Source organism: Pantherophis guttatus, chromosome 6, assembly GCF_059756535.1.
Source record: "Pantherophis guttatus breed Tessera chromosome 6, ASM5975653v1, whole genome shotgun sequence".
Taxonomy (NCBI): Eukaryota; Metazoa; Chordata; class Lepidosauria; order Squamata; family Colubridae; genus Pantherophis; species Pantherophis guttatus.
In genome coordinates, this window is record NC_142068.1 from 71,705,021 (window position 1) to 71,720,439 (window position 15,419).

At 43.0% G+C, this 15,419-nt stretch overlaps 2 protein-coding genes across 5 annotated transcripts in view; both read left to right on the forward strand.

The window, feature by feature from the left end:
* RNLS (renalase, FAD dependent amine oxidase) overlaps positions 1 to 15,419 on the forward strand; it is a 138,931-nt gene that overhangs the window by 35,796 nt on the left and 87,716 nt on the right. The gene's annotated exons all lie outside the window — the stretch shown is intronic.
* LOC148113153 (uncharacterized) lies at positions 6,347 to 10,278 on the forward strand. Its single transcript, XM_087871766.1, has one exon. It carries the CDS (start codon positions 7,471 to 7,473, stop codon positions 8,299 to 8,301), a length of 831 nt encoding a protein of 276 aa, XP_087727892.1. The 5' UTR covers positions 6,347 to 7,470; the 3' UTR covers positions 8,302 to 10,278.

Genomic DNA, 15,419 nt, shown 5'->3' on the forward strand with positions numbered 1-15,419 from the left:
TCAGGGAGCCAGTAGCCGCCCTTACCGTCGAACAAAGTGACTCCCAGCCAGGGATCCCCATTGGCAGCCTGTTAAAGATGTTTGCCAACCAATGGCAGGATACCACTACCGATGCTTGGGCATTACAGACAGTGATGCTCGGGCTCACTCTAGAATTCTGCTCCAACCCACCAAAAAGATTCATTTGATGCTCTGTTCCCAGGGATGCCACCAAGAGAATTCTGATGGAAACCGAGATCCAGCATCTGCTGGACATCAAGGCCATTGAGCCGGTGCCAGTGGAGCAGAGGGGTCTCGGTTTTTATTTGATCCTCTTTATGGTTCCCAAGAGCTCGGGGGGCGGGGGCAGAGAACCATTCTAAATTTGAAATGAAATGAAATCCCTGCATATCATCCTGGATTGCATCAGACAGGGAGATCTTTTAACATCAATAGATTTTAAGGAGGCATACCTCCATGTACCCATCAGATCGTCCCACAGAAGGTTCCTCTGATTCTCCTATGCAGGACATCATTGGCAATACCGGGCACTCCCCTTCAGCCTGTCTTCACCCCCAAGAACCTTCACCAAACTGCTAGATGTGGCGGCTCATCTTCGGGCGAGACCCATCAGACTGCAATGTTATCTGGACAACATTTTGATCCAGTCATCATCCACACTTCAGGTGGAGCAGAACCTTCAGATTACGGTCCAAATCCTCCAGAATCACGGTTTCTCTGTGAACTGGGAGAAAAGTCAAAGGATATCCTCCACCAGTCTGATACATCTAGGAGCAGTGATCAATACCAAGACCTGTCAGGTCTTCCTTTCCCAGGAACACCGATCCAGCATAAAAGCCATGGTTGATCAGGTCAGATCTCTCAGACAAGTGCCATTGATTCTTCTTTCCCAATTTTTGGGAAAGATGATCTCATGCTTGGCCATCGTCCCTAGAGCGCTATTGCATGCACGGGCCCTACAATGGCTTCTGCTTTCAAGTCAAAGGTCAGGACTCAGCAATTCCAATGCACAAATCTGGGTTCCTCGGAGGGTGCTTCAATCCATGGACTGGTGGATGTCAGTAACCATGGAGAAAGGCTGCCTATTCAAGGAACCCAACTGAATAGTCATAACATTGGACGTCAGCCTTTTCGGCTGGGGCGCTTACCTGCAATCCCAAATGACCCAGGGTTGGTGATCCCCGGAGGAACAACAAAACAACATCAATTGGCTGGAACTAAAAGCAGTGCATCTGGCGTTATGCCAATTTCAAGAGACGTCAGGTCACCATATGTTATTGTTGACAGACAACGTAACAGCAAAAGCGCATGTAAACCGACAAGGAGGCACATGCTCCAAGGTCCTGATGCACGAAGCGGGGGAATTAGGGCTTTGGGCGGAGAGGCACCTACTTTCATTATGAGCAGAGCACATTTCCAGAGTCTCCAACATACAGGCGGACTGGTTGAGCAGAACAACCATCAACCAGTCCGAATGGCGCCTACACCCAGACCTATTTCACCAGCTATTGGAGAGATTCGGTCATCCACCTGTGGACTTATTTGGCAGCCCAACAAACACTCAAACTTCCAAGGTTCTTTACCAGGTTCCACACTCACAGGGCCGAGGGGAACTACGCCCTCCACTGTCCATGGCCTCCAGGACTGTTATATGCCTTCCCTCTGACCCTTCTCATTCCGAGGATCGTCAGGAAGATCTTGTATGAGAAGGCGGAAGTGCTGCTAGTGGCAGATCACTGGCCAAGGCGCTCGTAGTTTGCGGACCTGGTGAATCTGTCCATCTCTCATCCATGGAGGATACCCCCACACAGGATCTCCCTCAGCAAGGGGGCCGTGAATTACCCGGACCCTCAGTGGCTCCAGTTCACCATTTGGCACTTGAAAGGAAATCCTGGAGAAGGGACATTTTTCTGGCAAAGTAATTTCAACTATTCAAGCTTCTCGACGTCCCTCAATCAACAGAACATATGAAGCTACATGGACATCCCTTTGTCGCTGGTGCGCCAAGGTGCAGCTAGTTCCCATGTTGGCGTCAGTCCCAAGGGTACTAGACTTCCTTCAGGAGGATTTGGATAAGGGATTGCCCACTAACACCCTCCTCAGGCAGGTGGCTGCTTTGGCTACGATCCTGAAAGGCGAAGGCATGTACCCACTCTCTCAGCATCCCAGGGTGTGTAGTTTTCTGAAAGGGGCGTCCAATTTACAACACCCAACAGTTCATAGATACCCAACTTGGGATCTGTCACTGGTGTTGCAGGCACTCCCTTCTTCTCCTTTGGAGCCCTTAGGGGCTGCCAGTCTCAAACTTTTGACTTTCAAGGTTGCCTTTCTTATTGTGATCACTTTGGCAAGGCAAATCTCAGAGTTGGTGGCTCTGTTGGTACAACAAGATTTGTGCATTTTTCATCCAAATAGGGTCATGTTACGCTTAAATCCAACATTCGTGTCCAAGTTTAACACTTGGTTTCTTAGGGCCCAAGAGGTCATATTACCAGATTTTTGTCCAAATCCCAGAAATCCTCGTGATGGCACAAACTGGACATGCATAGAGCACTTCATAAGTGCTCAACAGAACTGCCTCCTTCAGAAGGACGGAATCGCTGTTTGTTTCATTTCAGCCCAGATCTATGGGCAAGAAGGTGTCTCCATCCACCATTGGACGCAGGTTAAAGGTGTGCATAGTGTTGGCCTATGAACATCAGGCAAGGCCTGTTCCAGGCCGTATTACAGCTCACTCAACCAGTAGTTCAGCCACTATAGCCACTTGGGCTACGCAAGCTTTAATTCAGGAGATTTGCAGGCAGCCACTTGGGCTTCCCCTTCACCATTTATCAGGAACTACAAATTGGACATGTTTGCCTCGGTGGAGGCAGCATTCAGAAGACAAGTATTATAGAGGATTCTTCCGGTTGAGGGGACCCTGGACCAGTCTGTTTCCTGCCCTAGGGAGATTTAGCTTGGGTATATCCCATGCTTGGACTCTCCAAGCAGCGCATAGGAGAAAGAATGTTGGACTTACCTGAATGTTCGTTCTATGTGCACTGTGGGAGTGTCCAACCCCACCCTGGTTTCATAGAGGTCCGGGGTCCAGGAGTGGCCAGTTTCATCATCTTGGCTACATCTTCTCCAGATCCATGTCTTCATTGAAAAACTGGAGCTCGGCCGGGTGGAAAAGGCGTGACCAAAGAAATTACAACTCAGTCTCTGGCCAATCAAACGGAATTGAACCCATGCTTGGACTCTCCCGCAGCGCATATAGAACGAACGTTTAGGTAAGTCCAACTTTCTTTCTCCTATGCGCTGCTTGAAGAGTCCAAGCATGGGATAAACAGATGGATAAACTGAGGAGCTAGGCCCGTGATGGCGAACCTATGGCACTCGGGCCAGAAGTGGCACGCAGAACCATTTTTCCGGGCACACGAGCTGTCGCCCAACTCACCTGCAGCTGCACATATGCACACGCCCAGCTAGTGTTCGAGCTTCCGGTGCGCATGTACGCAATTCAGGGGACCCAGCTGGTCTTCAAAGCTCTCCTGTGCATGAGCGCGCATTTGCGCATGCACATGAGAGTACTAGTGCACATATGTGCAGATGGCATTCATGTGTGCGCATTGAACACATGAAAACCATGCACATGCGCAGATGGTGCAATTGCACGCACAGCACAGCACATGCACGAAAGCTGTGTGCATGTGCAGATGGTGTGTTTGCGTGCATAGCGCATGGGGGTCGCACAAAGCCGTGCACATGCGTAGATGGTGCGATTGTGCATGCAGCACATGCAGTGCATGTGCGAAAGCTGCATATGCATAGATGGTGTGTTTATGCGCACAGGACGTGGTGGGGGCTTGGGCAAAAGCTCTGGGCATGCACAGATGGTGCAGTTGCGCATGCAGCGCATGGGGGAAGAGCCGCATGTTAGCACGGATGGCACGCAAAGCACGGACCTGTTCGGCACTCACTAAGTAAAAAGTTTGCCACCACTGTACAAAATTCACTTAACAACTGTCTCACTTAGCAACATAAATTTTGGGCTCAGTTGTGGTTGTAAGTCAAGGACTACCTGTAATTAGGTTGTTTTGCAACTGGTTTTATCTATGTATGAAAATTGCCTCAAGCTTTTTGAGAAATGGATTGTCTATAAATGATTATATAAATCAAATAAAAATAAATTAAAGTAGATGTGAAAATGTGAAGCTACCGTATGCAGAAGACTATGTTGAGATGTAAAGAAAGAAAAGCCGTGGGAATCAATAGATGTCATAGTATGCAGTGCATAGTGATAGTTAAAATTGAATGAACACTGTATTTTTTTATTTTTGAACAGGTATAGTAAGGTTTAACCACTGGTTAACTCTTTAGAAGTGTTTCAAGCCTATGGATTCCACCCTTCAGATTAAGACTGGAATTTGTAGTCTTCCAAATGGGATTGAACAAAAGATTTTGTGGTTCTCCGCTCCTGACCAATGATACAAAAAGTATTTTTGAGAGGATTCTGTTTTCATTATATATTGAAATACTGCCTTGAGCAACGTGTAACTAGGTTTATTGTATGAGTTGCTTCTGAAGTCTTTGTCGTTCATTTTCACAAAGTAGGTCTTCATTCAGCATTGTTTTAAACCAAGCCCACCCACAGTGGAGAGAAATAAATAAAGCATTAAAATAAGAAACGTTCAGGATGCTGAAGAGAAGAAGTGTACACTGTTTACTTTGGAAATCAGAAGACTGAAAATAGTTGTGAGGCAAAGGAAGCAAGACATTAGGGAAACTGGTGGTTTAAACATCTCAGCTCCATGGAGGTTTGTTGGTTGGCCTCCTTGAAAGATCTTGATGTGCAGGCAGTTTTTGCTAACACCCTCAAGTGCTGTAAAATGGGAAAAAATCATTCCAAACCATTCAGGGAATATGATTGTAGTCCTTAAATATGGTTGAATGTCTATAAATAGACTCAGTGTCCTAATTTTGAACTTTTTCTGTCAGCTCCGTAGTAATGAAATATTCATTATCTTTTGAAGTTTACATCGGACTGTACTTCAAAAACTATCAACACATCAAATTATAATATATAAATGCATTTTTTTAAAAAAAATCTAATAGCTGTAAACCATTATGGGATGCAGTCTTTTTTCTTTTTTCACTTTTTTGTCAATGCCGATGTTAGCAGTTCGTGCAGCAGAGCTAAAACTATTTTCATAAAAGCTATAGAACACTGTAAATTATGTGCTCCAGTTAAAGAGAGAAATTGAGTTTCTGGGTATGAAAGTAGAGATCCGCATGTACAAAGTAATATGAAAGAATATGAGTATTAAAAATGCTACGACTCATATTCTTCCTTTTATTATAATGAATGGATTTTAATATGGATCAGTTCTTTGATTTTTAATGCTTCAGATCTTCCCTGGAGATAGTTAAATCAAGAACATCTCTGGTACGCATTGCAGAATATCTTCTGTATCAAGCAGTAGGGTATGAAATATTTAGACCAGTTGGAGAATTTGTCGTTCTGTATATCTTGTATTGCACATCATCATCATCATCATCATCATATCATCATTGTCTGTGCTAACAAGACTTCACAAAAGTTGAAACCCAATAATAACTTGAGAGAAAATACCGGCCACCCTTTCTCATATACGTTAAAAAAATAACTTAGAACTCTCTTCACCCTAGCGGCTTCATTTCTTTATGTGTTATTTATGTATTAGATTTTTATCCCACCTTTATTACTTTATATATAACTGAAGGCCATGAACATACATACATAAAACTCCTACCTCCTCCTACATCATGCAAGTGACCGTTCAGTACCAGGGTGCATTGAGTCATTCCTAGGTAAATCTAATTAGGATATTACACAAAAGAGATACAGAGGTTTCCATGCCTGAATTGTAATAAATTATTCGACAGTTCTCTTCTTATTTCATTATGTTTAAATCAAGTTTGACTTATTACATAATATGGTCCATTCTTGCATTGTAGATTTAAGCAATGACACCGTTTGAGCTTAGGCCACACTTTGACTTCTGTGGTGACAGGGTCATCATGGTAAGTTTTATACATGAGGCTTTATATCTGGAACTTATCAAATCTGACAATATATTTTGTTTTATTTAATTTGTGGATTTGTTTCAAGTAATGAAACAGCAAAATCTCAGACTTGATTCAGAACATACTACAATAATCTGTAAATGAGGTTGCCTTTTGATGACCAATCTAGAATTTTAGTCCAACTTTATATTGCCATACTATATGGTGCTGGTATCCAACACACTGGTAGTGTAGCAATAGTATAAGTATTATAATGCTAGAATTCTTTCCCAATCTTTTGGACATTTATTTAGGATTAACCGCTTGGAACAGGCCATTCTCCAGTGTGCTGAATAGAGAATCCAAGGAATGGGTTATCTTTGCCTTTCTGCCTGGAGACTGAGTCTATCAATCTTCTGGCCACACCTCCTTTGCCTGTATGTCCTCCCAGTTTTGACTCAGTCTTCATCCAGCAGAGACGCTTGAGCAGAAACAGCTTCAACATAACTGAAAAATTCATTGGATTCTCAAATGAGGCAACAGTCTGACAAACAGAATCCCGTCAGCACTCGCTACAAAGCGATTCGCGCTGCTGACTTCCCGGTCCGGCGCCAAGCCACCTCACTGGCTCAAACAACAGCCGAGGTCCCTGCCATTCCCGAGCTTAAGTGGAGGGGGCTGTATATCTCACACTGGCTCAGAGGCAACAGAGCTGAGGCCCCTGGCACCGTTCTGCGCCACAGTAGAGGGGACTTAGTCACTGCCCGGCTCAGTCCGGGCATACTGAAAGCAGCAAAGTGCACCAGTGCAATTCAAACCACGGCAGAAGAGTTCTCTTAGAACAAGCCTGCCTCCAAAAACAGATGCCTGGGACTGGCAAATGGCAGCTTCCGAGCCAACAGCCAGCCAGGAGGCACAGGGCATGAGCAGAGAAGACAGGGGTTTCCCTGTCAAGTCCCAAATGAGCAGGCAAGGCTCCTCAGGCACAAAAACGGCTGTTAAATGAGCGGCAGGCCAAATTTGGGCAAAAGCCTTATCAAATAGAAAGACCTCTAAGGCTGAAGAGAAGGATGCCAGAAGGCCATAGAAAGAGAGATGGCCATGGCAGAGAGAGCTGCAAAGCGCCAGGGACTGGCAGCTCCCCCAGGGGAGAAACTGTCACTATCCGCCCTTTTGAAATGCAGCCATTGGAACCTTGCAATGAGGCAAGGCAATTACAATCTCTGTTACCAAGCCTGATCACCAGATGGCGCCAGAGAGCAAGCCTCTCAACCTCTAAGGATAATATCAGACAAGGATGAGGCTTTTTCTGCTCTGATATCTAATCTGCCTGCAGCAGAGAGAGGTGGCCAAATCCCTCCTAAGAGGTCAAAGTCTGCGCAAGAGGCAACATTTACTCCCACAGCAGCGGGTCTCCACCCAAGGGAAGATAAAGGGCTCGAAATGTCTGAGCAATTGAGAACGCTCTTTTCTCAGGCCATAGTGCAGGGAATTGCTACAAGCCTGCAGCAAGGACGCAAGACTTCCTCGCTGCCTTCTGACATACCCCTTTATCAGGCCCAACAATTAGCACCCTTGGCACAAAGAGACTGGATGGACTTCCAAGGACCACCTTCTCAGGCTCCATCCATCCAGAGCAGGGACTCACTATCCGGTGATGAAGATCAAAAGGATCTAGCCTCATCAGAGGATGAGGGGATGGGCCCAGACCCTCCACCCTTTGAAGGGCTTTTTTGCCCTGCCCTCTTTAAATCCCTGCTACACGAGGCAAAGACAACAGCCAACTTAGGGGCTGACACAGTGACACTAGAGTCAACTTTGGGCCTGATGCACCCGAATGACACACTCTTTTCAGAGCCAGCTATTGAAAGTGAGGAAAGCCTCTCACTAAAACTGTTCCTGGATGTGGTCCAGAGACAATGGGCCAATCCAGGGTCATACCCTCCTCCAACTGGGAGTGAGAAAAAGTTCTACAATGTGGCCCTAGAGCTCTCTGAGGCCCTGCAACCACAAGCAGTGGACGGTCCGGTTGTGGCTCTAATGTCCTCCACCATACTACCCACCGACACAGCTGACAACCTCAAAGCAGAGGATAAAAAGGCAGAACTGATCCTTTGTAGAGCACACCAGGCGGCTGCCTGGGTGGTCGAAGCCTCAACTGCCACCTCCTTTTTTAATAGAACCTCTTTGCTCTTCAAGCGAGTGTTCCACCTGATGATGTCAGATCCCATCAGTATATCAACAAGCTGGTGGCGGCTGCCAAATTCTCGCTGATGCCACCCTAAACGCCACTATGTTTGCCTCTAGGGCCATTGCCTCCTCAGTCACAGTTCACCACCTGCTATGGCTTCGCCACTGACAGGCGGACACGAGATACAAGTGGAAGCTGGCCTCTGCTCCCTTCAAGGGTAGCACACTGTTTGGGGAGGCCCCATCTTGGGTGAAACTTAAGGACAGGATAAAGGCCCTGCCTTCTCTCTGCAGGCGAGTCAACCGCTGTCCCTTGCCCTAATTTTGGAGGCACTCCCTTTGGCCTCCAGACATGGGGTTCGACACCCAACCCCAGAGGGCCTATGTCAGTAGACAGTATAGATAACCGGACAAACCCAGATTCCGAAACTGGCAACAATTCAAAGGCAAGCGGCCATTTCGTGGCATAGGTTTTGCCACTCCAGATGACTGCAGGTCCAATCCTACCATCGGTGGTCACCTAAGCCTCTTTGTCCATCAATGGGAGGCAAATACGACAGACACCTAGGTCCTAAATATGGTGAGGCTTGGTCTCCCCCTCGAGTCCCCATGCACATCCAATGCTACCTGGACAATATACTGATTCAGTCCTCCTCTTGTCTCCGGGCGAAGGAGGATCTGCAAGTCACCATCCGGGTCCTCCAGGACCATGGATTTTCAATCAACTTCCACAAGAGTCATCTGACTCCAACAAACCCATTGCTCCAAGTGGGAGCAGTCATAGACATTATATTGTGCGAGGTCTCTCTCTCCCAGGAGTGCCAGACAAGCTTAAAGACCTTGGTGAGTTGGATCCAGATGGAACGGACAGAGCTCCTGGCCCTCCTCTCACAGCTCCTGAGCAGGATGGTGTCCTGCATATCCATCATTTATTTATTTGTTTGTCTTTCATCAGCAGGCAACAACGTGCGCACGCACGGCTGGCACACGGAACCAGGCTATATGCAGTCTTTTGCACAGGATGAGAGAGTGGTTTTGTTTTATTGCAATATCTTTTGTTAAGACCATCTTTTTGTAGTGGCAATAAGAAATACACAATTAATTAGAATCTGTTTCATAAAGATCAAACATGTTAACTCTCTATTTTTCTACTTCAGCTTTTTACTCATGGTGCCCAAATGAATTAGAGACCATGGATGAAAAAGGTAGACTGAAAAATAAATAACAGGCTATGGATAAAAAAAATACATAAGTTAGAGTGAGCCTTTTTGCCAATTGCCATAGCAAGAAAGAGTAAGGAATTTGAAAGAAATATTGTTATTTTGGGAATTGCAACTAAAAAAAAAATTCACACAAGGGAAAACTTAAAATGGATTTAATATAAATAGATTGCACTTTGTAGATCAGGCTTATTATTTCATTATAGTGCGTAATAACATGGCTGTTTGAATCAGTCATGAGCTTTTTGCTGGTGACCAAAAATATCCAAAATGTAAAGACTTTAGAAAGAATTCTAGCATTATAATACCTGTAACGGCTGCTATACTACCAGTATTGGATGTTGGATACCAGCACCATATGACAATATAAGTTGTTTCCTTGAAGCAGAAATACTTTCTTAACCTCAAAACACTATACTGTAGCATCATGCCCCATTGTGCCACTGTAAAGAATGAGACATTTTACATGACAGAAAAGAAAACAATGGACGTATTTGGGTCCCTTTGTAAAAATAGGAAGGCCAGTTTTCATTATGACCTTTGTCATAATATTAGATTTCCTATTTTCATTCATAACTATAGGAGCTGTCAACATAGTTATAAAAATGGTGATTAACATTGTCAGTTATTTAGCAATCAGTAGAATTGGTTAGTAGCTAATTTTATTTTTTGAATGTACAAGTCATGAATCATTTCTTTTATAGTTGTGAAACTTTTTTAAAAATCAAGTTCTTGATTAAGATGATCAGTATTCCAGCCCACTCCTAGCAATCAGATAACAAAAGAAATCAGGACCAACACCATATTGTGTGTGTGTTATGTGTTATGTGTAAAGATAAAAGCTAATGGAGAAAAAAAATAAGGAATTAAATGCCTAAAATATTCTCAATGTACCAAGAGTCTTGGTAGTACAGTGGACTAAAGTGGACTAAAGCACTGTTATTAATATCTGCTGCTTGCAATTACTGCAAGTTCAAATCTCACCAGGCTCAAGGTTGACTCAGCCTTCCATCCTTTCAAAGGTAGGTAAAATGAGGACCCAGATTGTGGGGTGGGGCAATAAACTGACTTTGTATAAATATACAAAAGTATGAAGGCTATTGCTTAACGCATTGTAAGCTGCCCTGAGTCTCTGGAAAAGGGCGGCATATAAATTAAAGATGTATGTATGTATGTATGTATGTATATATGAATTTATCGTGGACAGTTTTATAGCGTAGAAAGTATCCATGTTTCACATCTTCATTGAATGATGCCTTCTGACATTCTTCACATGCAAAGGAGGAGAAAGAAGGTCATAATTCACATTAATATATAAGCCTATTGATTTCATCAATTTTCAGTGTACCTCCTAAGATTCTGAATTACATTACAGATTCACTATTTATTTAATTTATATATCTTTTTCTAAAAGTACAGCAATGTATGTGGTTCTGCTGATAAGTTCTTTGCTATAGCTGCTCAATCTTGTGTAGGTGATTTTTTTCCCCCAATTGGAGTCAGAACTTTCTGCATCCCTTCAACATAGAGATGAAAATGATACTTCTTTTATGAAGCTAAGGCTACTTTCCATAGTTTCCTAGCCTTGTTTTAGAACGCAGTGCATTCCCTAATGTACAGATTTATACATGCATTGGATTCAATTCAAATTAAGTTTGATATATTTAGGTTCATGTTTAGATTCCATTGAAATCAATGGAAGGTCAAGACTCAAGTGGCTTAACTCCCATAGTTTTAACTGGGTATTGTGGTAATTATAAGTGGGGTATATAATTATAGCATTAACTTGAAGCCAGCTCCTAATTATTTGAGGAAAGGTAGATTGTCAGATCTTTGTCCAGAGATGAGATAATGAGACCCAATCAAGTTCAATCCTTTATTTACTTGTATCTAATGGATAGAATCTTGCCAAACTAAAGCTATAACCTTCTAACCTACTAAATATACTGTATCCTGAGAGCTTCTAGGGTCTGGCTACATTAAACCTGTTCTCCCCCTGCCCCATCCAACTGAGGTCTATCTCTGAGAAAGCCAACCTTCTTCCTTACTGCTTCTCCAGGTGTGCCTTCCATCACATCAATAACCACTAAAGTTATAATGCATACAGTAATTTATCTAGAAATATGATATAACGCACAAAGCCTAACTATTAAATGTATTTTTTTCCAAATGTAACATGGAAGTAATGACACCTAACAACAGAATTTTAGGTCCCTTCTACATCAGGATTTAGCATGAATTGAAAAACATATGTGGGTTTTTTCATTCAAAGTAACCCAAATCCTTCTTTTTACAATGGTGAAGCTGTATTGAGGTTGCTTGAGTCCATTTCTATGTTAGAGGAGTTTTGTGTCTCCCATTGGCTGAATCTTTAAAAGGAATCCTGGCTTAATATGGGCGGACAACAGTTCTGTCAGTTTCCTGCTTCTGTTTCTCAGGATACCAACAAATGTGAAAAGTGCCAGGCTGCTGAGATTTTAAAAAGTTTGTTCTTAAAGTGAACTGGAATAGAAAGAGTTGTGACATAGAAATCCACAAGTGTCCTTCCAATGAGCTCCATGTCTTAATCACTAAAAAGCATGCATTCCAGGTAAAAAATATTGTTCCATGTTGGCTGCAAGTGCAGCCTTCAACCATGATTATAGTTGGTGAGAAAAGGTGTCATGAATCTTTCCACAAGAAACCTTCACAATTGTCCATAGGACATTCAATAAAGGAATAATTGTTTAGTTAAATATCTCATTACAGATGCTGAGATGAATGCACACAATGCATACTGAAAAATAATGGATAGTTTAATTAATTTACTTTTTTATATGGAAGGATTTGTTTGTTTATTTTTATATGAAAGGATTTGTTTGTTTCTACTTACTTTTCACTGACAATAGGTTGGGCAGGGCACTAATTGTACTCAGGCTTTTTATTTATCAACTTGAGGGAGAGCATTGATTGGTTCATTCAGAGGTCAACATGAGTGAAAATTCAAGCTTGAGAAGTTGAAGTGGTGTTATATGGAATTGTCCTTATTGAAAAGAATTGAATACAGATTTAGAAGAGATTCATAGAAAGTAATTAATGATGCTAACAAAATAGTATTGATTTCAGTGGGTTCCAACCAAGTGTAATTACATTTGTAGCCAATTGTTTATAGTTTCCTTTCACTTAGACCTTTAAAATTGATCCCAGTAGCTGTATTTTTGCCAGTTACTGATTTAGAAATTGCTGAGTAAATTCTTACGACTTTTCAAATAACGGAAATCAAAATCCTATTGTTTAAATAGCTTTTGTAGTTTATTTAGTATGTAGTCATAACATAATGTATCATTTTAATCCAAACAATTACAAAACTCTTTTTAAAAAAACAAAAAGTATTGGAAGTAGCTTTAATTATTAAGTAATGTGTAGCTTGTTTGTGTACATGTATACTTAAAAAGAATTTCTATTTATTTGAGTGAGGTATCTTTTAAGAACAAACACATAGATTGTAGCATAGCTTAATTTTTTCTTCATGTTATGTACTATTATCAATGCATAATTGGTATACATTTCTATAATTTCTAGGTTGTAAAGTGTTCTTGAGAATTATCCGATTCCTGTAGATATAAATGAAGTTAATAAATAATAGAGTAACTAACAGAAGAATGCCACTCTACAAAACTAAAATCTATATAGAAGTTGTCATAAATCATAATTGTCCAAAATCTTGTTAATATCTGGTAAATGATTCAACCTGTATCATTATTAGCAGCAGCCAAATTACATTACTTAAAATTTTCTAAGAATTTGACTGGTTCCTTTTAAGCTAAATTTTTCCAACCTAAGCTTTCTATATTTGCTGCTAGCTATTGGCCAGCCTATCTGAGAATGTAGGAGTTTTAGTTCAGTGTATCCAGTTTGCACCAGATTGAAGAAGGAGGGATTATAAGAATATATCTAGCTGTCACATGTTTCTAACCTCCCTCTTAAGATAGTTGCTAACATCTTTAGCATTTTTGCTTTTCTTTTCTATTGTTTTCACTTTGCTTTTTATTTTATACCCGGTTCTATTTTTGCTATCCATGGAGAAACTATTATTAGAGATTATCATTATTTCATAGGCTTCTCCATCCATTTGAATATGACCTATGCTAGTCCATACAGCTCAGAATACTGCAAGAAAGCAGAATAATTGGTCCTCCAAAGTGTTGCTGAATTATCTTTTCTCCATATTAGTTGGAAACAGCAGTCAGGAATGGGTTAACTCCGTCTGTCTTTAGCTGGATTGAGTGCAATTTGTTAAACTACGCCTCTTCCTTTACCTGAGCTTTCCTGAGCTTTAGACTCAGTCTAGTTAGGACAAGATGTGTTTTTTCAAGCTAATCCTTCCTGATTACCTCTTTCCAACTGTTAGGAGAATTGGATTTAACTTCTTTTGCATTCCAGCGTGTAGAGCTTTTTGCCTGCAATCGCTGAGGGCCACAGAGGTGGCAGAGGATTGTCAGCTGGCAGATCCATCTGGGCAGCGCTCACGAGCATCACTCTGAACCACTGACCCAGGGGTTTCTCTGAGAACCCTTTCATCAGCTGGGCGATCAAGCTGTGGGATTGCAGTGGAGGTGAGGGCAGCGCGCACAAGCCTCGATCCGCAGCACAAGGCTTGAGCACAATGATCAATTCTGTGTTAATTACAAGCTCGCTGGGGAGCCTACAGCTTGCGAACCAGTGGGATGAGGCAATCAGCCCCCCGTGTTTTGCACCTCGTTCCCTCCAGCACAGGGCAGTGCTCATGAGCCTGGCTCCGAACCGCTGGCCCTAGAGAACCACAGCTGGGGATTGTCGATCGCAGTCAGGTGGACGGTGAGTAAAGTGGGATCGGGGAAACCATCCAACGCTTGGGAGGCTGCATTAGCAGCAAGGCCTTTTAGGCCGGTCTGCTTTCCTAGATTCAAAATGGTGTCCGCCAGATCAGGACGCAAAACCCACATAGCGGGAAGCCCAGCACACATGCGCTCAGAAGGGGAGCATGAGGAGGGCCTTCAGAGCCTATGCCTTTTAAACCAAGGGTTCATAAATCCTCCAGTAAAACTCACAGGCAGCCTTCCAAGGCTGAAGAGAGAAGGCACAAGGCCATAGAGAGAGATATTAAGAAGGCTCAACAAGAAGCGGAAAAAGAAGCCAAGAGATCCAGACTTTGGACCAGGCTTCCTCCCTTGCTGCACCCTCAATCCTCCCACAGCAGGATGAGCCCCTAAAAGGGACATCATCTGCAGCTTGGTCTCTGGATGGAGCCATGGAGCTGGCCCTTGAGCTCCCTGCCACAGGGATTTGCTGTTTGGCGCTGCACCAGAGCCTGAAGTTATTTGGGAACAGCCTGTAAAACGGGACCTCATCTGCTGAGGCGACCTTTACCCCGATGGCCACAGGCTCAGGGGAGAATATTGAGGCTCAGATTCCGGCTTCTATGGGGGCCTTAATCTCTGAAGCCATAAGGCGAGGCATTGCAGAGGCCTACAATGAAGGGTAGAGTCAGTGGTCTCTGATTTTCCCAGGGCCCAGGATTATGAGCAACATCTGGACTATTGCCACCCACCCTCCAATCAGGCTTCTCTCTCAAGTGAAGAGATGCAATGAGATTATGACTTGTCTGACGATGAAGGCCTTCTGCTGGACCAGCCAGCCTTCCTCGGGTTATTTCGGCCTCAGATGTTCAAATTATTGCTCCACAAGGCCAAGACCTCTACCTGGCTGGGCTTCAACCAGGATCTTCCAGGGGTAAGGGCGGAATTTATTTAAAACCGGCGCTGTTCCTACTGGATATCCTACCAGAGAAAATTAGTAAAGAAAATGTATATTTGATTATTCATATAATAACTGTAACGAGGATAGTATTTTCACAAAAATGGAAAGTAGAAAAAAATCCCGTTGGAAGGGGAAGTAATTAAAAAAAAATTAGACTGTGTAGAAATGAATAGATTTAACCTTGATGATTAAAGAGAGAAAAGA

Bases quoted from the DNA above. Each gene is read 5' to 3' on its own strand.
- LOC148113153 (XM_087871766.1), top strand. From the start codon at position 7,471: ATGTCTGAGCAATTGAGAACGCTCTTTTCTCAGGCCATAGTGCAGGGA.